Source organism: Numida meleagris, chromosome 4 (genome assembly GCF_002078875.1).
Source record: "Numida meleagris isolate 19003 breed g44 Domestic line chromosome 4, NumMel1.0, whole genome shotgun sequence".
In the NCBI taxonomy this organism is placed as follows: Eukaryota; Metazoa; Chordata; class Aves; order Galliformes; family Numididae; genus Numida; species Numida meleagris.
The window spans coordinates 5,404,239-5,427,252 of NC_034412.1; the positions used below are offsets into that span (position 1 = coordinate 5,404,239).

The 23,014-nt window shown below is 36.5% G+C and overlaps 1 protein-coding gene across 4 annotated transcripts in view; it reads left to right on the forward strand.

The window, feature by feature from the left end:
• Positions 1-21,195, forward strand: part of NLGN1 (neuroligin 1) — a 276,627-nt gene extending 255,432 nt beyond the window's left edge. For 2 of the 4 annotated variants that reach the window (XM_021396562.1, XM_021396561.1), the window contains exons 4-6: positions 10,604-10,816; positions 15,344-16,133; positions 16,989-21,193. In XM_021396562.1, coding sequence (XP_021252237.1) covers positions 10,604-10,816; positions 15,344-16,133; positions 16,989-17,811 — 1,826 coding nt within the window. In that variant the 3' untranslated portion in view covers positions 17,812-21,193. Of the gene's footprint in view, positions 1-10,603; positions 10,817-15,343; positions 16,134-16,988 lie in introns of all 4 variants that reach the window. The other 2 variants (XM_021396559.1, XM_021396560.1) reach the window with 2 other exon arrangements.

The following is a 23,014-nucleotide window of genomic DNA, read 5'->3' on the forward strand; positions in this document are numbered from 1 at the left end:
ATGAATGAAATTATTTAGTGACGTATGAAGACCAACATGCTGATAGTGTCTGTGTGTGCCCACATACACGAAGTGTTTCTTACTAATACCTTTAAATGGAGGAATTTAGGCTTTCTTTTGTGCTATCAAGGTGCTGACTGAAGAGCATAACTCAGTCCTGCAACGTTTGTGCTTGTGGTGCTCCAGAAGCCTACTTCGAGTTAACCGGTGATTTTTCACAGACGACATCTAATCTATGAGTATAAATTACTTTGCACTCTTATTATGCCTTAATTGAAGTGCACCAATGTGAAATTGCAATAGATGGAGCTGCAGTGATTTTAGCCTCAATTAACTTTGGGTGGATTTTAGTCTGTTTTCCTTTCCTTTCCTTGAACTAAAGAAGATTATTTGACATCTTGTATTTATTTAAACTGTTGCTAGAAAATTTAGGGGCTATATATGTGACCAGGTGTTCTGTAAGACTGCTCTGAAGAAATACACAGGATTTGTATGTATGATTTGTATTTTAATACACGTCTTCAATATCCTAATGTGTTGTTTAACAGATGTGCAGTTGGTGGTGACCAAATCCCTCAGGATTCAGCTGGAGAGGAATAATTCAGTAGCAATCCTTTTGTTGTTTTCATAAATGGCAGTTTCCATCTCTGTAACAGCTACCTTATCCTATTCTTGACTTTTCTTCAATTCCCTGCCTCTAATTCACAAAATGCGTGTTGCAGTGCAGCAAAATCATTGTGAAGAAATAAAGCATCTTGCCCTATGGAGCAGGAAATTCAGACACAGCAGAAAGCAAAACCTGTGCTTGGAGAGGCCGGATGCCCTTGTGAGAAAGGAACAGGCAAATGGTGATCCAGGCAATTCTTATTTACATCACGTTCTACCACAACTGATCGATATCTAGCAAAAAATTAGATCTGATGCCTCTGTCTAGGTATATGTGAATGATTCTGGTGTTCAGTTTATAGCAATGAAAACAGCATGGGTATCTGGATAGCACAAGTTCATGTATGAAGACCGTTGTTTTCGACATGTTTTTGTCACACACCTCTCAAAGCTTTCCCTGGTGGCAAAGATGGTCATAAAGTACATTTGTGTTTGCACTGTATCTGCACTGCTCAGACTACAGAAGTCAGATCTTGATTGTTTAAGGCTCATATGTTTTTCAACTCATATATTCAAAAGCAAGAAGGCATTGCTGTTGATTATCTGATATGACCGCTACCTGTATTACTGTGTTTGTAAGACTTTCCTGAATTACATCTTATCTGAACCATGACTTATTTTTAGAAAGTCTCCAGTTCTGATTTAAAAATGCAAGTGATGGCATTCTGAATGCAGTTCTTAGTAAATTGGTCCGATGGTTAATCTTTTCTATTTATTTTCAAATAAGGAGATTTGAGTTCACGGTAAATTAGCCCCATAATTTTTGTGTTCTGATTGAAAGATTGCACTTTCAAATAACTGTGGGGCTTCTAACTAGTGATTTGCATATGCAGTTGTACGTGAAGATTTCTGACTTCCCTTTCATCAACTCTAGAATATATAGTAACGTTGATTGGACCCTCATCACACATCTCAACACTGTCAAGAAGTGTAAGAAATTATGGTGCTGTCCCTCTCATAATTATGATTTTCTTATTTCTTAACTATGAATTTTTCCTTCTAGTGAAATTAAATCCATCGTTTTCCTCATCTGTATGCATATTCAAAATTCTGAAAAACGGAGAGATGTTACTGAAAACTTACACTCTTGCAAAACCAAAATGACCATTGTAAAGCAAAAATGATTTCCAGGCCCAAGTTAGAAAAAGTAATATGGTCTCTGGCATGGAACAATCAACTGAAATGCATGACATAAATGAGGCTTTTGAAATCCTAATTTGAACTACTTGTATTTCTAAGTAGCTGCACGTATTAAACAGCTCATTATATGGCATAAATTTCTCAAATATGTTGGGTAGAGAGATCTTCAAGTACCATCTGTGCTATTTTGAAAATAATGAACTCATTTTGCCCAAATCTTGAATGAAAATGGAGAGGAGACTTTTTTTATGGGCTCAATTTTGATTTTTAAAACTTTGCACATTAAGAATATTAATATTTGTTAACTCTCCACTATAATGTGTTACCCAGGTCTGTGGCCGCTGCCTTTGATTGTATTATCTAGTGTTAAAACCTACAGCACCCTGCAGGACAGACTGGTATATCTTAATGTCTTGTTCTGGTTTTGCTGTTGAAAATGGTAACAGAGAAAGGCAGAAGTAGAGGACAGATATTGAATACAATGTGCTGTGGGCTACATAATTTTGTGTATCGATCTACTTGAAGTAAATAGCACTGGAACAGCTGTGCACTAAGTCTTGGCGAGGCCAAGAATCTCTCCCTTAGGGTATCGCTTTCTTCCACTAAGTCAGAAAGTCAAATGATGGCTTTGCCTATGGACTTTTCCATTCTCCCAGATAGTCTTTCCTTATCATTTGTGGTTTGGTTAAATATATTTCAGTGGATCAGTGTATGTTTGATTTTTATTATTCCACACTTTATCCTATAATAAGATTTGGCTTTGCCTATGCTGTCTGTTAGTGACTGTTGATTTTACTTACATTTTCGTTAAAGTTCTCAAAGAAGGTAAATCATATAAGCATTGCTATGGTATTATTCAGTACTGCAGTGTTCATTATCCTGTGAAAATTTTGTATGCAACTTAAAAATACTTTAAACTGAAAGTTGCATCACCCTAGAGCATGACTCAGTTGTGTACTAACAAGTATGAATTTTCCCTTGTGGAAGGCATTAAAGCAGATGTTGTCTGCTGGCAATAGAATTGCTCCTTTTTTGAAAGATGAAAATATTAATAGATATCTACTCCTTTCAATAGCAAAATATATGTTTATATATCTCTTTTTCCCCTCTATTTTTAAAGAAGAAAAGCAGACAAATCAAACATACTCCAGCTGCCTTTTGTGGCCACCTATGCCAAATGTCATCCATCAGTTCTTAGGGCTTACTTCTACTTTCCGATATGTGTCAGCACATATCACTAAAAATCCTTTAAAATGAGTTTCTGCAGCTGTATCCCTGAGTCTAGACTTGCCTTCTCCTTTTCTTTTTTGCTCTCACAGCATATCCAGAAATCAGTATTAAAGATCACTTCTTGTGGACTAGCTGTGTTGCTTACACAACTGTTTTAAAGTATCTCTGAGATTATTATCAGACTTTCATTTGACTCTTCGGTAAAGATCGTCTGTAATAAGCTACCATAGAGATGATCTCATGGGTAATCATTTGGGACTGGCTGTGCTGTGCTTTGAGCACAGGTCTGACAAGCAGAGGGCGGCTGAAGCCCCTTTATCTGCTCTCCCTGTGTATGAGCTGCCTGCGTAGCCCAGGATCAGCGTGCATTTCCCACCCCAGTCACAAATCTACCCCACAGGCTTAGAGGATTGCCTCTACAAGGCTGTCTCTGCAGCTGACCATTCCGTAACAGACACCTGACCTGTACTTTCCATCACCCCGTATCTGATGAGCATGGCATGTGCTGACTGATCCCACCTGACATATGGGTTGGGATTGCTGGGGAGGAGCACCACCATGCCACGGCTGGGGTACAGCCAGCAAGAGGCCTTACAACCAATATTGACCTGCTGCTTTGTGGGCCTTCCGCACAGCATGATGCCGTCAGCAAGCATGGAGTTGTTAGGTGAGCATCTCATAAATTGAGAGACCGCCCACATCAACCTTAATGTAGGAGACTGAAGGCACAACGTAAAAAAAAAACAACAACACAATGACCACGTGGAGAAGAGGCAGCTAAAGCTTTAGAAAGCACTTGCAGACATTTATAATCTCGCTGAAACTTTGACGTTTTCTTGCAGCCTTCTGAGAAATCCTGGAATTAAAATCTCCAGCTGCTTCAGTGTCTGTGGCACACTTGCCAAGAGCATCACGGTATACCTAAGCAACTTCCTTGTTGATGTAAGGGTTGAGGAAGGGTTGAGAAAAATCATCTTTCAGGAATAGAAAAAAATTGGCAAGATGCAAGGAAGTTAAAACTTCCATTGTTTCAAAAAGCCAAAAGGAAAGACCATCCTTTTTTGTAGTTTGTAGCCACTTGGCTAATGTTAATTCTGAGGATCTGGTACCCCTTGGAGTTGTGTTAAAATTCCAGCAGTAAAACTGCAATGCTGAAAAAGCACAGCAGAGTTCTTACACCACCATGCTCTTTTCTCCATGCACGCTTTCAAAATGCCAAAGGATAAAGGATATAGTTATGAGTTCTTATATAGAGAACTAATTAAGTTCTGTAAATTGTTGACTTTGGTGAAATGACTAGGAATTTCCAAAAGCTATCTTCTGGAGCGGTGGCGCTGGCCAGAGAAGTTGGTGCTGTTGCAATGTTTTAGCAGTTCTTCCTCACAGCTGCAGCACTTTGGAGTCCAATAAGTGTATGAATTATTGCAGCTATTGCACATTTTCACGGTAGGCGTTATCGTTCATACACGTAACTTTGAGGTATTGTTTTTACAGTAACAACCTAATTAGGGCAGTTAAAATAGTTGAGCTGTGTGACTGAAGTTATGTGAATAGTGTAAACAACTACTCACAGAAACTTCTTAGTTTCTGAGATGTTTTCCCTACGTCAGCTGAATAGTCCATATTGAAGGGATGGATTTTCTTTCTGTTAGGAAAAATAAAAATCCACAGCTCTAGATGATTTCCAATTGAAATGGCCTCGTATCAGAGCCCTTCCTGGTCTCTCCCATCACTTTGATCAGTGTTATATAGCACATCCAGCTACATTTTGTTAGTCACAACTTGATTAAGGCAGAAATTCAGTCCTAACACATCCCAAAGCAAAGTCATGGGCAGAAAAAAACAGTTCAGGCTATTTGTATGGAAGATATTTTCCTCTGATTTATAACATCTATGGCATGAGAACAGAGAGCATAAATAAGTTTTCAAGCAATTTATGTGACCTATCACATAACCTTAGTACTTGGGTGAAAAGTGAATAGTTTGCAAACATATATGTGGATAGAATGTACACCTGTTAACAAATACTTTACTTTATAGAACTTTGTTGTCTTCTATCTCATAACTGTGGTTGAAGTCTAGTTGCATCTGTCTTCTAATTGTTTAAAAATGCAGTGCATCCACCTGCAAAGGTTCTGGTTTGTTAATGTATCTTCTGTACAAAAAGTCAAAATACAATCCATCTATAAAAGAAGTCTTGCTCATCCTTGAGCAGAAGTATACTGCGGATGAATATGAAGGAATATTTTTCTTGCAGTAAATGGTTTATATCTCCTACATCTTCCTTAAAGGGTGCTCTATTCCTTTTAGTCACCTTACCCCTTATTCATTGCTAAAATATGTTATTAATATTAGGAAGCGCTGGTCAGCAAAGCGAGGAGCAGTCTCCTCTGCTTCATGAATATCACGTATACATTAATGTTCACAGTGCTGCTGCCCACGTAATTCATTCAGATTAGTTAGCTGATGCAAATTCAAGAGAGATGTCTAAGATGGTGCTCTTTAAGTTTAACCATATTACTTAAAATTTGCTTATCTTGCTCACATTTCTAACTGAGTAGGTACAGTCTAAAGGGCAACTGAAATTTTCTGTAGATTGCAATTACCATTGCATATTAATAGAGATTGTCAAACCTAAGTCCTGACCAAGGAACCTGAAATCCAAAGGAAATACAAAGCCATCCCTCAAAACACCCTGTATTCTTCCATTGTACACTGAAGCATCTTTACTTCCACAATACAAAGTATTCTTTTAGCAAAATAAAAGATGACATTTACTGCATAGGGATTTGTTACTGGAAAGAGCTGAAACACACACCTAAAGAGGCGGGCAATTTAAAAGCCATAAATGTTGCTGCTTTCAGTAATGTAGCTCTTTGGGGAAAAAAAAAAAAAAAGAAAGAAAGAAAGAAAAAACAACCCACCTTGAAGCATGTTAGAGCACTTTCTATCGTGTTTTATTTTCAGAGTAGCATTTGCTGCTGTGTATTTTTTCACAGGCACAGCACGACATTCTGCCCCCTTTTTTCATCCGGGCACAAAGGTTGCTGGGCTGTGGAATGCTCCCATGGGCAGAACTCATCAGAAGGATGCTTTGGTTCTCAGCAGTAGGAAATGGCACTTAGGTATCTGCCAGCCCAAGCCAACTGTTGCTGCATCATCGGGCTGTAGTAGTTCCCTTACCATCGGAAAAAAATCTCTCTTAGCCTTCCCCTCTGCATTAATGGACATGTGTAAATTAGGTCAGAGCTTAATAGAATTGGATCTACTAAGGTTTTTAGCAACATATTTAAACTTTCCCGACTCTATTATTTCATTTACTCTTCAAAAATACTGGAATTGCATTAGAAAATTATTTATCAGAATGGCAAGCATAAATCCTTAAATGGGCGGATAAGCCTATGCAGCATTAAAATTTATTTAAACACAAAATACAGGGCCTGGCTGTGGCACACTTCATCCATTTGTCAAACAGCCATGTGGCAGAGCCATGGTCCAAATGAGTTTAATAAATTTCTTTCTCAACTCACAAAAGACCGTGTCCTCACTTCCATAGTTCTATTAGCGCCTGCTCCTTCAGAGGAGATAGAAGAGATAACCTCTCTGTTCAGAATATAAAATAGCAATTGTTCAGCTGATGATTGGAATATTTCCAGTAGAAGAACATAATTGTGGGACAAAATTAGCCCAATCTGACCTTTTTAGAGAGTAAGACAAAAATAAGTTTTTTTGGAAACGTCTTCCTGAAATCACTAAAATATGGAATCATTTACTTCACTTTTTTTTTTTCCCACAAGAGTCAGAGATGATAGCATCTGATAGCGGTGTTCCTGCAGAGATGACAATCCTAGGATGTTAATAAGACCCCGTTTGCAGAGGCAGATAATGTATTTTAATAGATTAGCCAATGCAACTGAAAAAAACAGACAGGCTTTCAGACACACAAGCCATTTCCAGCAAAAGCAGGTTCACCTCTTTGACTCAAAATTGTTAGCTTAATATCTGCATAGTGTAATGATCGTGTCCTGGAAATGATGCAGATGGGGGAATAGGTTTGATATTGGTTTGAATGGTATCTATATTAACTGCATTCTGAAATCTCCTCTAGGGATAAGAAGTATTGGTCGAACCTCAATTTTGTCTAAGTGCTAAATAGGAGCAAGCACTTGCTCCACAGACCTACAGACTGGGGATGATGCTGAGTTTTAATGTATTTCTGTGTGGATGTAACTGCAATGAGGCGCTCCTTGCTAGGAAAAAAAAATAATAAAAAGGAAAGAAAAACGTCATCTGTTTTATCAGTCCTATCTCTGATCTCATGACATTTTGAATGCTTTTAGACCATGCTGATACTATTGCATATAAGAAAAACTGCATGAACAGGTGGTGATATTAACAGGCTTCTTATGGTTCTGAAAATTGAGATAGAAATGTTTCATGTCATGAAAGTCAGCATCAATAATCATCCATCTTGTGTAGATATGGAAGTGAGCCAATGTGGTTCTTGCTGAGGAGGCGTGAGATATTTCTTTTGCATCAGAGCTATTGCTCTGGACACAAGTCATAATTTGTCCAATATAGATGAATGAGGCAAATGTTACTAATACTTTCTTCTTTCTTTTTTTTTCTTTTTTTTTTTTTTTTTTATTAAACTGAAAGCTCCCCCTTCTGGCACATTTCCTGAATTGAATGCAGGCTTCTACTTTTAGCAGCAAGAGACATTTCCTCTTTAGCTTTCTTTTTAAGATCCTTTCCACAAAGAATTCTTTAAAACTACTATATGTATGATTCCCCAAGGATTTCCCATTTTCCCATCAATCTTCATGGCTTGATGTGAACTCATTTAACATCAGGGGATTGCTTATATCTTTACCTGTAATTTTCAGCTGTCGTTTTTCCAGGCAAAGAGTAACTTGCTGCCTGTTTTGCTGCATATTACACAGAATATAGAAAACAACTTGTTCAGAAATCTTGAGTGTTTCCATTTGTTTTGCTTCAAGACTTTCACTGCCATCTCTTTTCCTAATGCTAGGAATCACTGAGAATTCTACAGCATCTTTTCAAACCAACATGCAGCTCCGCTCAGAGCAGACCCTTCCTGAGCCCCAGGAATCTGCAAGACAGAAAAAAGGGGAAAAAGCAAAGAAAGACCTGTTTAGGGCACAATTTTGGTAATCGCTCCTATCCCATTGGCGCTTTTGTTTCAAGGAGTGCCACTTTGAATTTTTTTGTAATCCTTTAAAGCAGCACAATCACTCGTGTGCTTCTTGATGAACTGATATGTCACTGATTTTCTGCAGTCATGTGCTTACATAAGGAATGGAAAAGGCTCTCCTAGCATCTGCAGCCACAGGATTCAGTAGTTCCCATAAGATTCACACATTTTAATTGTATTACAGTCACTGGTGCCATCCCTCAGCTCCAAGCAGGCTGACAAAGACAGTGAGACTAGTTAGGAAGCTTTCATTGGATTTGCTGTCATAGGTACAAAGACATCGTCTCTCTGCATCTTCAAAAACTGTTTATGTGGGGACAGGTTTGAATGTTTCTGTGCTTATAGGGGTGGGTGTTTTGCATAGGCATGCTTACCAGCCTCTTTGGCTGCACAGAAGGAAATAAACATAGGAGAGTAAAAAAGGAGAGTAAAATAACTTAATATTATTCTCATCTGAGTACCGAGTTGTAATAATAAAACGAGAATGAACGCATTATGAGTTCATTTCCGAATTTTCCCTGAAAAAGAAGGTGATATTCTCTTCCATGATAGTGATGCTACTTTCCTTTCTCATGCATTTAAATAATAAGTAAGCGTGGCAGTTTTTAGTCGTAAAATAGTGGGGGTTTTTTTGAGTCCGGTATCCAAACAACAATTTACAACAGCTACAGTGAATGAAGTATGCCCATTAGACCTGTACATAAACTCTGAAAGTGGGAGAATTGCTGGCCTGGCACCTTATACCACTTTCCTGTTTCCTCTCCATGGTAACAAAAGCCAGGACTGACCTACGCAAACAAGGCTGTTCACCCCAAACATGCCATAGCTCAACAACTGAGGCAGTGATGCCAATTAGCCTTCAATGCACTTTACAGCAAAGGTCTCTTACGATAAATGTCTACACAAGAATACCAAATTCAAAAGCATACCACATATAAGCTTGCCATTTGAAGTCAAATAGGAACAATCATAAAGGAACAAATTGCATGTTCCTAATACATATGGATATAGGTACGCGTGTGCACATAGCTGTCTTGTTGTTAAATTCTTACATTATGTATGTGTTTGCACTTTTGTATTTCTTTGTAGAACTGTCTTAAAAGACATTGTTCTTGTCATAATGAAGCATTGACAGTCCTCTGAGAGCCATGTTATGGTTTTGTTTGAAAAAAAATTGTGAATTTCTTTTGAGTAGGCTGTCTACACTAAAGAGAGTTAAATCAGCGTAACTTTAACTAGGGTAGAAGACTCACTAATATATAACTAACGTGGAAATAATTGCTCTAATGGTTGCATTTCTCTACAAAGCATGTACCGAAAAACAGTTACATTGTTGATTTAATGACAATTAAATCAGTTTCATATGCAAATGGAGGCGCTGGGCTACATCTCAATGCTGATATTATTTAAACATTTTGTTCTTTAAGCTTAAGAAAATTGGAACTGTCAACTAATGGGGTCCAAGAGCAAAACATGTCTTTTATCAACAGTGATTCTCTCTTAAGTTTTTATTGTCCACCATTTATTCAGTAGTCTCTAATGACAAAAGTAACGGCAATAATAAACGCCGGGGCACTGCTGGGAGTAAAGGGTAAAACAATCATTCCTGCACCTGATGTGTTGCATTGTTTTTCTTCCAGTAGGAATAAAAGGAAGCAATTCCTGTGCTCTCCTGATTGCATCTGAGCTCGTATCTTCTTGATGTTAAGGGGACACAGAAACGGCTTAAATGGTCTTTATCCTTTTAATGTAGATTCAATTAATTGAGGTTAATGACTGTGCTGGAAGTTGGGGAGTTGAGTTCATTTTTCAGCGCAGTCTGTCCTGTGACACCAGCTGTATTTTTAGGGGGAGAAAAGAAAATGGGAGAAAAAAAGAAAGAAAATAAAGATTGTATTATTGTGAGTTAAGTGAACACGATATACAAAGAAGTGGAGTCATTGCCTCTCAGGCAGAAACAAAGCTGTCAGATGCATCTACAGAAGTGACCAATCCCTTAAAAATGCTTTCATCGCACCTGTTTGCTAAGCCTTTACTCTTTAACTTAGTGTAATCAGCGCAGAGTCTTTGGGAGTAGTAAGTTGTGACCTGTTAGTACACTGATGAATTCTCAGCCTGTGATGTTTCTTCATCTTCCCTACATTAATATATCATGGCTAAAAAAGTGAACACCAAAGGAGTTATTCCACAAAGAGTGCAAAATTGCAAACGGCTGTCTAGTGAATATGGAAAGTGATGCAATTGCATGATGCTTAACTGCATACACCTTTAAAGGATTACCTAGAAAACTGCAAAAAGATTAGTCAGAAGAGTACTTCTCTAACCCTTCCTTTTTTTCATTTCCATTCACAGGGTTTTTGAGCACTGGTGACCAAGCAGCAAAAGGAAACTATGGCCTCCTTGATCTGATTCAAGCTTTGCGATGGACTAGTGAAAATATTGGGTTCTTTGGTGGCGACCCATTAAGAATAACTGTTTTTGGATCTGGTGCAGGCGGTTCATGCGTCAATCTGTTGACTTTATCCCATTATTCTGAAGGTAACCGTTGGAGCAATTCAACCAAAGGTATTATGCAGGTTGCAAATTTTGACAATTTTGGTGTCTGCATGCCACCACCATTAGTACTATGTGATGCTCTGTATATTCCCTTTGTTCTATGAACAGTTGAGTTCAGCTCAATATTAAGCAAACTTTCTAAAGGCTGTACTTAGCCGCCTTCTCCCTCCGCTCTTCTGTGCATGTTTAAATTTTGGGTCACTTTCTTCTTTTTCCTATGGAGCTTTGTTGAAATGCTTTATAGCGGACTTCTGAACAGCATATGCTCAGTGTATCAGTTTTGTCTCTCTTCTTTCCTACCTAAGGGTGTCCTTTTTGGAAAACCAGTCAGTCATGCTCACAGTAGATGAGGTCATCTATATTCAGACAATCATGAAAGGCAAGTTTAGTTTCTCATGAGGAGCAGAATTTAAGGAAAACTAAAAAGACACAGTTTCTCTTTTCAGGCTAACAACTAAAATACTGAAAACTATTATTTTGTGTGAAGGAGAAGAGTACCTAGTTCAGAAATCTTTGGTCTGAAACTGCATAAACTTCACTTGCTGTCATCTAATAAAAAAAATGGTTGAATGTCTTGCATGCATGATCCAAAATTGTCAAAGCATCCAAGTTGCAAATGGATTTTCTTCTATATCTTTTCCATAACTAACACCTTTTCTCTCTACTTGAGGCAGACAGCAGGAAATTAAAAACATGCTGTTTGGGGCCCCCAGTTTTTTATTCCATAAGCTTAGTATCAAAGTTCCACATGGTTTTCCTCATTTGCATGGCTATTGCTTACTGATCACATTTCTTCTGTCTCACTGTTTTCACAAATTTATCCATATTGTTTATTTTTACAAAGGAAATCACGCTGTCACTGCGCACACGATCCTACACTGGTTTGTATTGTAGTATCTTCATGGAAAACTAATTGGCCAGTCATAAAACAATAATTCCACTGATGTTTAAAGAGCTGTATTTACCCAAAGCCATGATACAGAACCCACCGAGGTCAATGAAAGTGACAGATTCTTTAGATTAGGCCTTTAAACTATTTGAAAAGAGAGAAATATATGGATTGTTTTTACAAGCATTGCACTGTAATCTGAAGGTCACACTGCTTCATCATTTTTTCACCAGAACTCACAAAAAAAAAAAAGCCAAAAAGCTTTTGGTGTAGAGGATTTAGCTTAAAATTGAATGAGACCTTGTTTCTCATCTTTCCTCTTGCTTGATCTTAATCATAGAACTGTAGAATATCCCAAGTTGGAAGGGACCCAAGAGGATCATCAAGTCCAACTCCTGGATCCACACAGGACCACACAGAATCAGACCATAGTACTTATCTTATTGATGTAATGTGGCATTAATGAGATATGCCACTATTTAAAATATCTGAACAGTCATGTATTGCCTCTTATTGGGAAATTTTACTCTGTCATATTCGACACGTCCAGAATTCTGCCAGGAGCAGAATTTTGGGGGGATACTGGTGCCATTATTTTCCAGCGTAGCGGTTCAAAGGATCTGGGGGGAGGGTTTAAGGATGTGTATGTAAAGTGGAGTTGTAAATGTCAGGGTTTCTTTTATAACCAAAGCAAAAACACGCTTTATTGAATTTTGGATTAAACAGAACATGTCACACCCACACGTAGTCATTATGTTTCATTTGGGGATTGTTAGACTCGCCACTAAAAAAGTATTAAAATAAACTGGCCAGCTTCAAATAAGGAAAGCTGTTTCAAATTTTCAAATATTTTGAAATATCCTAATATTTTCCAAACAAATTTTGTTGCAAATCGTTAACCATTCTCTTTCATAAGATGCAAATTCAGTTGCTCTCTTTGTTCTGTTTACCTTAGGAAGGATCAGTTGGTAGCTGAGAGGACACATTCAGCCCCTTTCAAGATGGTGCTGTTCACTGCTGCCCATGTGCAAGTGGGCAGAACAGCACTCATCTTTAGAAAGCACTCTGAAAATGTAGATGAATAAATGGAAATTGCAAATTATTATTATTTAGTTGGTGAGCTTTTGAATAGGAGTCACAAAGCGATATGGTCTGCTGAGCATTTAAATCTTCTTGCCATCAGTTTGAAGCCCATAAGCTATAATAATCATACACATTATAAGATAAAAATATATTTCTCCTTCCTGTGAGATACTGATCTGACAGAATGAAAATAATTTTTCACAGCATTATTCATTTTTTACCAAATAGTTGGAGATGAGGCATATTTCCTTAAGAATTCGTCACCAGAAGGGAGGATGTTTAGTTTCAGTTCCTAAGATAACTCTATGGCCAGAGGACTTGATCACTTTTGCTTAATCCAGTGTTTAATGTTTATATACACTTAGTGAGCCACTGTGTTTATATCAGCACTTTCTTAATACATAGCTTACTCTTTCTGTCCTTGTTCAGAGATATTTAATAAAGCAATAAGAAGAGATTTATACAATATGCAAAGAGAAACATTATGAAGTATCATGAAATACGTCTTTGTGAAAATTCAGTTTTGTCATTTTGTTACATTTATTACAATGCCTGGATCCTCTGTGGTAATTCCTCTGACTTTGAACTGATTTATACTAGCTCAATATCTGACCTTGTAAACATGCAAATATATTTTTACTTGCTTTATAGCTCCAGCTCTTTCTTATTTTTCACTCATTTCTTGCAAGGAAGTAATATCTTGGATATGACTCCTCGTAAATTTAAGGAGAAGCCTGAGTTTACATATTTCAGTCCCTACACCTATCTGATTTTAAGACTTGGATTTCACTCTAATATAGTCTAAAATGATTTGAAAATTCCTCAGAAGCCTGTAAAATGCTTCCTGACAGCAATTGATTCTTACTAAATTCTGAATGTGCAGAATCTGGTACTGCAATACAGTTTGTAAAGGCATGTCTCTGACTTAATTAAGAGAATATGGAAAGATTTAATTTTATTTTTTTTTTAATCAATAGAAATATGTTACCTATCAAAGTATATGTTGTGTTTTGCATTACTGAAATCGAGTTCTGAAGTAAGCTGAGTACCTTAGCTCTAGTTCCTTTTGTGGAAGTACCCAGCTCTTCATCAAGTGTGGGCCACAATATATATCCTGAGTAAAATTAACTAAGTGAGACCGGATGTCACTTCCTGTCAGTTCCTGACCAAAGTCAGTGGAATTACTCCAGGTGCCTACAAACATAAGTAAAACCTAATTCTGAGCCATATATCTTATATCAGTATGACTTACATTTGCAATAGACCATTTTGTATTACTCACAGTGAGCTATAGAAAGGTAGAATGCAGTGTAAAATACCCTCCAATAGTAAGTACTAAAGACTTAACAAAATGAACTGGATGCACATCCATGAAAATGCAAAAAAACAGAAAGGCCACAAGCACTTACATGTAATCTAAGTTTCTATTGTACTAACATTAGAGATGAGAATTATAGGAGAGCAATTTTTCTGCCTTTTGTTATACTCAGAATTTGTTTTAGAACTGGAATCGCCCTCTGCAGAGGGAGCAGGAAAAAGAAAAAGCCCAACATGAAAGGAGTACAGGAGATATAGGAGTAAGATTGGAGTCCTCACCACGTTAAAGTCAATAGCAAAAAAATGATAGATTTATTGACTACAAGAGGGGTGAGACTTTACTTCATAACACACTCAAAAATGCTTACGGAAGGGAGAGGAAAAGGTCAATTTTAAATCATTTTTTATTTCTATGAGTAGAATTCCTGTTCCAGAATGCTAGTTAAATCAGCAGAAATTCAAATTAGTTGCACTGAAGTCCTTGGAATTTGCTACAAGTTTATATACAGAGCTGGTTCATGCTCTCTTTCCTAGATGAATACCTGAACATATGCTCATATCTCGGAATTACAAAGCTAAATAGTGTAAAATATACATTTTTCGTGTTTCGTGTGTGATCATTATAAACCTTCATTAAAAAAAAGACTTTACAAAAAAGGATCTTGACTCTCAGACACATATAAATTTAATAACTGCCTAGCATCTTCTCATCCATTGCTCCAAAACATAAACTTTTGATATAATATACAATTCAGAAACACTGTACCTCTCAAACCAGGTTTAATCCCAAGCAGAAAGTAAAATAGCAGTATATTAGTTTTATTTAACATGTGATCATGTACATGCATGCTGATGATGGCTTAAAGAGACTTCCTAGCTTTTTCTCCAACCTATAAATTGCTTTAAAGGCAGGAATTTCTTTCATGCTAGTAATTATTCTACACAAGGTAATGCTACTTCTTTTTCTTTTTGAGTTCCTTTTCAAAGTCTGATCTTCAGCTGGACTACACAGAAGTAGAATCATTTGCTTCAATTTCTGCACATATTATGTTTATTTTGTAGACGTTATCTGTAGACTCAACAGCAGTCAGATCTCATCATCTTGTGTATTTATCTATTACTAAGATTGTTTTCAAGTATGTTTTTCTGTTAAACTTTACTATTGTTTCAAAGAACTTCTTTGAATCTTTCAAGTATATAGCTGTTTCAAGGTCGCTTCAGTAGTTCTAAAATATTTCTTCCCACAGGACTTTTTCAAAGAGCAATAGCTCAAAGTGGAACAGCTCTCTCCAGCTGGGCGGTTAGTTTTCAGCCTGCAAAATATGCCAGGATGCTGGCTACAAAAGTTGGTTGCAACATGTCAGACACTGTAGAACTGGTAGAATGTCTACAGAAGAAGCCTTATAGAGAACTTGTTGACCAGGACATTCAACCAGCTAGATACCATATAGCCTTTGGACCAGTAATTGATGGCGATGTGATACCAGATGATCCTCAGATATTGATGGAACAAGGAGAATTCCTCAATTATGACATCATGCTGGGAGTTAATCAAGGCGAAGGGTTAAAATTTGTTGAAAATATTGTGGATAGTGAAGATGGCATATCAGCTAGTGATTTTGACTTCGCAGTTTCTAATTTTGTCGATAACTTGTACGGATACCCTGAAGGCAAAGATATATTGAGGGAAACTATTAAATTTATGTACACCGACTGGGCAGATCGACACAATCCTGAGACCAGAAGGAAAACACTGCTGGCTTTGTTTACTGATCACCAATGGGTTGCACCAGCAGTGGCCACCGCAGATCTTCATTCGAATTTTGGATCGCCTACATATTTCTATGCCTTTTACCATCATTGCCAGACAGATCAGGTACCTGCGTGGGCAGATGCAGCCCATGGAGATGAGGTTCCTTACGTACTGGGAATCCCCATGATTGGTCCTACTGAATTATTTCCTTGTAATTTCTCCAAAAATGATGTCATGCTAAGTGCAGTAGTGATGACATACTGGACAAACTTCGCGAAAACTGGGTGAGTACCGGATAACGAACAATTTTATATACTAACACTGCGTATAACTAAGCAATGCTTTCCCTTGACTATCTCCCTTGGAAATACTTACAGATGAGTAAGAAATTAAGAATTGGATTGCTATATAATGTCACTGAGTTCACTTACACATTCTGGCAAAAGGAGGGAAAAATATCTTTGTGAGTAATCTGAATGAAGAAATTTTATACACCATGTACACAAAAATCATTTAAGAATTCCCAAGAAAAGTAACACATTAAGCGTTTAACATAATGCATGTAGCTAAAAATGTTTTACATTAATACATCTAACTGAAAAATATGTGACTCAGAACTTGAGAGTTTTTGACATTTTCTTTAATTCTGCTTCTGATGGTAGCTCAAAATACTTCTTCACCTTTGGCCATTGGAGTCTAAGTCAGTATGTGTTACACTGAGTTATGCCCTGCTGTGGTCTTTTCACCTCTGGAAGCCCACAGATACTGTGTGTGAACTGAAATGCTGTGCTTCAAGTTACTAAAATGAAAATAGAAAAAGCTTAATGGCCTCTCACACTGGTCTCTTGTAGGCATTTGCCCGCATCACCACACTGCTGGTAGCTTTTTCTCAGCAGTGAAAGATTTGTGTGAGTGATACTATCATTTTGGGGAAATAGAGAAGCAATAAATTCTATGTAACAAAAGATTATGTATGGTTCATTTGCATAAAACTGTATCTAACCAAGATTAATAAGACCTTTCCTTTTAAGAAATACTATCCAGCTCTGTCCAAAGGCAGACTTAAACATTAAGTGTGAAATACTAATTTTATAATTCCTTTTGAAATACCGTATAAAATTTGAGATTTTCTTTTTTAGCGACCCAAATCAACCAGTGCCACAAGATACAAAATTCATCCATACAAAACCAAATCGTTTTGAAGAAGTAGCATGGACCAGATATTCTCAGAAAGACCAACTGTATCTTCACATTGGATTAAAACCACGAGTTAAAGAACATTATAGGGCCAATAAAGTGAACCTTTGGTTGGAACTGGTACCTCATCTGCACAATCTTAACGACATTTCACAGTATACCTCTACCACAACTAAAGTGCCATCAACAGATAATACTTTCAGACCAACAAGGAAAAATTCCGTTTCTGTTACTTCAGCCTTTCCTACAGCCAAACAAGATGATCCCAAACAACAACCAAGCCCATTTTCAGTGGATCAAAGGGACTATTCAACAGAATTGAGTGTTACTATTGCAGTTGGTGCATCTTTACTCTTCCTGAACATTTTGGCCTTTGCAGCATTGTACTACAAAAAGGACAAGCGGAGACATGATGTTCACAGGAGATGTAGCCCACAACGTACTACTACCAATGATCTTACCCATGCACAAGAAGAGGAGATAATGTCCCTCCAAATGAAGCACACTGACTTGGATCATGAATGTGAGTCCATCCATCCACATGAGGTGGTTCTCAGGACCGCCTGTCCCCCAGACTACACGCTAGCTATGAGAAGGTCTCCTGATGATATTCCCTTAATGACGCCCAACACCATCACAATGATCCCCAACACTATACCAGGGATTCAACCCCTACACACATTCAATACATTTACCGGAGGACAGAACAATACTCTGCCCCATCCTCATCCCCACCCCCATTCACACTCAACAACCAGGGTATAGCCAGACAAGATGAAACAAACTTTATTTTTTGATGGATTACAGTAGGTGATATTACTGAAGATTACTTGGCTTTCAACCTACAAGACTCTTACTATTTAAATATGGAGGAATATTATGTGAATATACATATCGAGAACTTTTGGGGTTTTGAAAAAAAAAATGAATTGTACATATATCAAATGAACTTAAGAAACAAAAACAAACAAAAAACCACCCAACTGTTTGCAATTGCTTGAAACAGTTGTCCTGAATGATACGTTTTCATTCACATTCAAGTATTAATTTTCTGAAGATTTAAGTTACGTAATGGAATTAGGCATGTGCAACACAAACAGGAAAGAACAAAGACTGAAAATTTTAAAAACCTATAAATATGCACAAGGGACACACTAATGGAATGTCAGATAATTTTCACCAATTTTTATTTGGACCTGTTTTATTGTGTAGACCATATTTACATATTTGAATAAGTACACAAAGCACCAATGCTGTTAAGGCCTTAGGAAGGGGCTCATGCTGAGATCTGCCAGTCAGACAAAGAAGTTTTACAGCTGGCAGGTACAACATTATCACTTAAGTGCTGTCAGTATAAAAGTTGTGGGAATAAAAGAAACTGGATATTTTTAGCACGATGTGCATGATCATTTATATGCTTGGTGGCTGTGCTGCTGATTAAGCCGTAATTAAAATTCTTCTCATCCCATTGGAGTTTTTAATAGAAGCTTTCTCCATCAATTGGCACAACCTAAAGAAGTTTTTTAAAGGGGCAAAAGTAATTACAGTGAAATATTTCGTAGTAATTTCAGCAAAAGAAGGGATCGCAACAGTTCTAAAGGGTATTTTTGGAATTCTAGGTATCCAGTGACGAAAACTCACTGATTTGAATCCCAGAAAAAAATCTATTTTATTAATGTTCTTTTCCCTTTCCACCTAAATAATGTCTAACTTTAACATAATTGTAACGCTAATGGAATCTCCTTTGATAAAGGATTTATAATTTTCTGTGACTTAGTTACGGTATGTTTAGTTCAAACTGGTAAGGTAAAGTGTGTCCAAAGATTTGACTGCAATGATATTTTGCAATATAAAAGCGCCCCAATATTGCCACTCTGATTACACTTCTCAGTTTATTGTTTAAACTCATGTTGCATGTTACAGAGTTTACTTATAATACTTTAATATAAAGTTAATTCCCTTTTTGCTATACATTAGCCATTTAAATTAATTCTGTAGACCAGAAGAAGAGGGTGTGTAAGAACGGGGAGAGAGCCAAAACCTGGAAATTTTAAAATCTGAATACTACATATGTTTGTGTGATTTGAAATGAGTGTTCTAAAATCAAAAGAAATTTTTCATTCCCTGTTGCTTTCCAGTAATTATATACCACAGTCCTTTCAAAATGTTTGTATATGTAATCAGATGTACATTTATATAAAAGAAATTGAGATGGACTTAAGAGCACATCCCTGATAAATACTTTCTCTCTTACCTGTACTATATTTCTATTAGACTAAAGTTATGTGATTTTTTTTTACATTTTTTCAAATTACTAGCAATTTTGATAGTTTGTAAGATAATGCGAAGAACTTTCTCTGACAAACTAACTGCAGTAACAGAAACATTTCTTTTCAGTTACTCTTTTTCAAGAATGAAAGCTTATTACACAAAAAATAAATAAATTGTATACTACTTGATGGAAAATTACTTTGTACTTCTTGGCCATATTACTGGTCACTGAGTGAAATAAAGATAATCTGGATAACGAATATTATTCCAATGCTAAGAGACCTGATCTTTGCTCATTAAAGAGCTAAAATGTTTATTGCTGTTTTGTCATTTTTTAATGAAGTAATGGTAACTGTCTCAAATAAAGAGTAATATCTTAAGACCAGTCTGGTTTTTGAAGACATGAACACGCCTTCTACAATTAACAGAACTGCATATTTACAGACCAGTCCCAGCTACAATTATATCTTCCAAAAATACCAACTTTGTAAATGTACAGTGTTATAGTATTACGCAGAAATCTCTCCTGCCATTTTCAGAAATAAGTTCAAAATACAAATATGAAGACTAAGAAAGCCAATGAACATTAATTGGAATAAATTTGCAGTAGTCCACAACAGAAAAAGTCACCTTGGTTTTATTTGGATGTGTTAACATTTATGGAAAAACGGCTAGGAAGTTCAAAGCATGTTTGCTAGCATCGAGCACAAACATACACAAACATTAAAACTGAAGCCGTAATCAAAATAAAATACTGTGATTTCAGTCATTTTATTTATCTAAAAAGCCCGCAATTGAAATCCATGTATTTAATGAGTGCATCTCACAGTCCCCAGTGTTAAATTAAGATATTTTGGTAGAAGCAAAAAAAAAATACAGTCTTCAAAATCCAGGGCGGTCTGTGTGCAATTTCTGCCTGATGTGGTTGTGCTTTTAGACTGTGACCTGCCAATGTAAACCAATAAAAAATTGTCTGCCATCTGATAATTATTGTTTAATAGGAAGATTGTATTTTGCTATGTTGATGAAACAAAACAAAAAAAAAAAACAAAAATATTGATGGCCATAAAACAAGATATTAATGAAATATGATTTTATGTGCTTTTCTTAACTTTATCAAAACCAAAATAACTTTCTACTATAGTTTATTTGTGGCCATATATCTATATATCTCTATATATACAGTATCTGGTAATTGTTTACTTTTATTAGTTACAAAATAAATGATTTAGGTAAACCAAGCATGACACTACACTTTATTTTTGTCAGCCAACAGTATTTAAAATGTGAAAGATGAAGTCAACGATACAAATTTTATCAGTCCTGTTTGAAAATAAGTTCACATACGATGCAGATACTGTGAATGATATTTTAATGGCTACTTCACATCGCAGCAGCTGGCCTTCCAAAAGAGAGATGGTTTCCCACATCTTAAGATGACATTAAGAAAGACCGAGAGATGTTTGAGAGCTGAAACATAATAAAAATAGAGGAAACGGTTTGGGAATATCGTCATTATGCTTCATGGAATATAAGTTGGTTCTTTTTAAAACATTTATCTGTTTGATTTGTTTCCACAGTAGCCTCCAAGAAAAAAAATCAAGTGTGATATTTAATTTCTTGTATCATCCTTGGACCCGATTTCCAATAAAATTAAGATATTAGTTGATCTTTGGAAACTCAGTAAAAGTATAAAAAGCCTGCATTTACTGCTTTCACACTTTTGTAAATATGTTTGCAGACCTTTTGAAGGAAATGTATTCTACCATTTTGAGAAAGAAATAACAATGGAATCATTGTCTCATTTACCTATTAAAATTACAGGCAATATGATGTGCTGTGCTGACATTTCTAGGAGAAATAAAGCAGATAAAAATGCATTTTGCTCAATGGTATCTTAGTTGGTTCCATGTGGTATTCTGCACCCACAGAAGAGCCGTAGGGCATGGATGAGCTACCTGAATGTAACGTTCCATAGGAAAATGTACTTCTTGTTTTTGTTGTCTACACTAAGTATGGATTCCTGTGTTACGAAACTGTAATTACCGGATGTTTTGGTTATTGAAACATGCTGAAAACAGGAAAAATAGAGGTCTAACTTGTAAACGTGTTGCAGCCTTAGAGACAACACTGCACTGAAATACCGGGATTTCTGTTGCCATCTTCACTAAGAGATGATAACTGAATTCCTAGGAAGTTGCCAAACATCATGGTATTCCTTTGATGTTTGGAAGTTGTTTTTTCCCTGAGCTGTTGGTTTAAAATATTGGCCTTTGATCCCCCTTCTTTTTCTACTAGTGGATTGTTGCAGATGATCACTCTTTAGTATAAGCAAACATTAGATAATTTAATTATTATTGTGAAAATCTGCTGCCAAATAAATGAAATGAAAGGGAAATTCCCTGCAGAGGTTTTGTTATTTTACATTCAAAGCCCTTGTTAGAATATTTTTTGAAGGAGTTCTGCTTTTTCTTGGCCTGTAAGCTAAGGGACATTCTCTAAATAACATCAGAAATCTTTTTTTCCATTTGAAATAATAACACTATAAGATTAAGACATCCTTTTGAGATCTCCAAATAAACCTTAACAATTTGAGACGTGGCTTTTACTTAAACATTCCAATTTGATTTAAGTCTGGCACATTCATACACGTGTATGAAGACCAGAAATGAGCAGCATTCGACGAGGCCTTCGGGAGAAGTGCACAGCAGAATCAGTGAGTTAACCATCAGTTCTGCACAAAGTGCCTTTTCTTTTAGAACCTCTTAATGCTATCGTACAATTGATTTCTTAGTTATAGATTCAGTAAAAACTTAACTTTGTGAAATAGGAAATGGTTAGAAAAAGGTAATGAACTTAAAACTATCTGGTAGAAAATGTTTAGGGAAAAAAATGTTAAGAATCGCCTAGAAAGAGTAGATTTTATGCGCAACCTGACTTTATTTCTTTTTGTTAATATTATGATTCTCAGTAATTCATATATATATGAAACTATCATTGCTTTAATAAGCTTTATTTTCTAAAAGGAAATTAAATATTGTATGGCAAGTAAATTGTGGATTAAAGCCAACTCTGAGCTTAATTTCCCTTACTATTGGGATGAATGGCAAATAGAAGAGCAAAAAATTTGTGCAAGTCTTAAATGCTATCTGTTTTTTTTTTTTTCATTTGAAGATAAAAGTAACATCAGAGCAGTTAAAGCAGTGTTTGTTTGTCACAGCAAATGTTCATTTGTATACATATATGAATCTTTCTTTCTGTGTGCTTACCCGCAGGCAGTACCCCAGCCAATAGAGGAGCTTTCTAGAGACAGAAACAAACAGGAAACGTTACCCTTTTTCATCATGCAGATTCAGTTCAAAGGTAGATATGGAGGTAACACTACTGCCTCATTCTGCATTCTGAAATGTTACTGACCAGATGCTTAGCTGATGATATTTATTTTATTACTGGCTGAATTAGTATTTATCGTAGTACCATTGAAATCAGTGAAGCCCTGGCAGTTTACACCAGTTATAGATCTGCTCCTGGACCTTTAATGTTCATCACGGCTCATCTCACCTTCCTCTTTTGCCTATCTTCTCACACACATGAACATGCAGTCGTAGAAGTTAATACAAGCATAACTGCCTGATTTATGGTCACCATCTGGCACTAAAAATGTGCTTTAAAGTAGGTTGATAGTTAGTTTCATGTA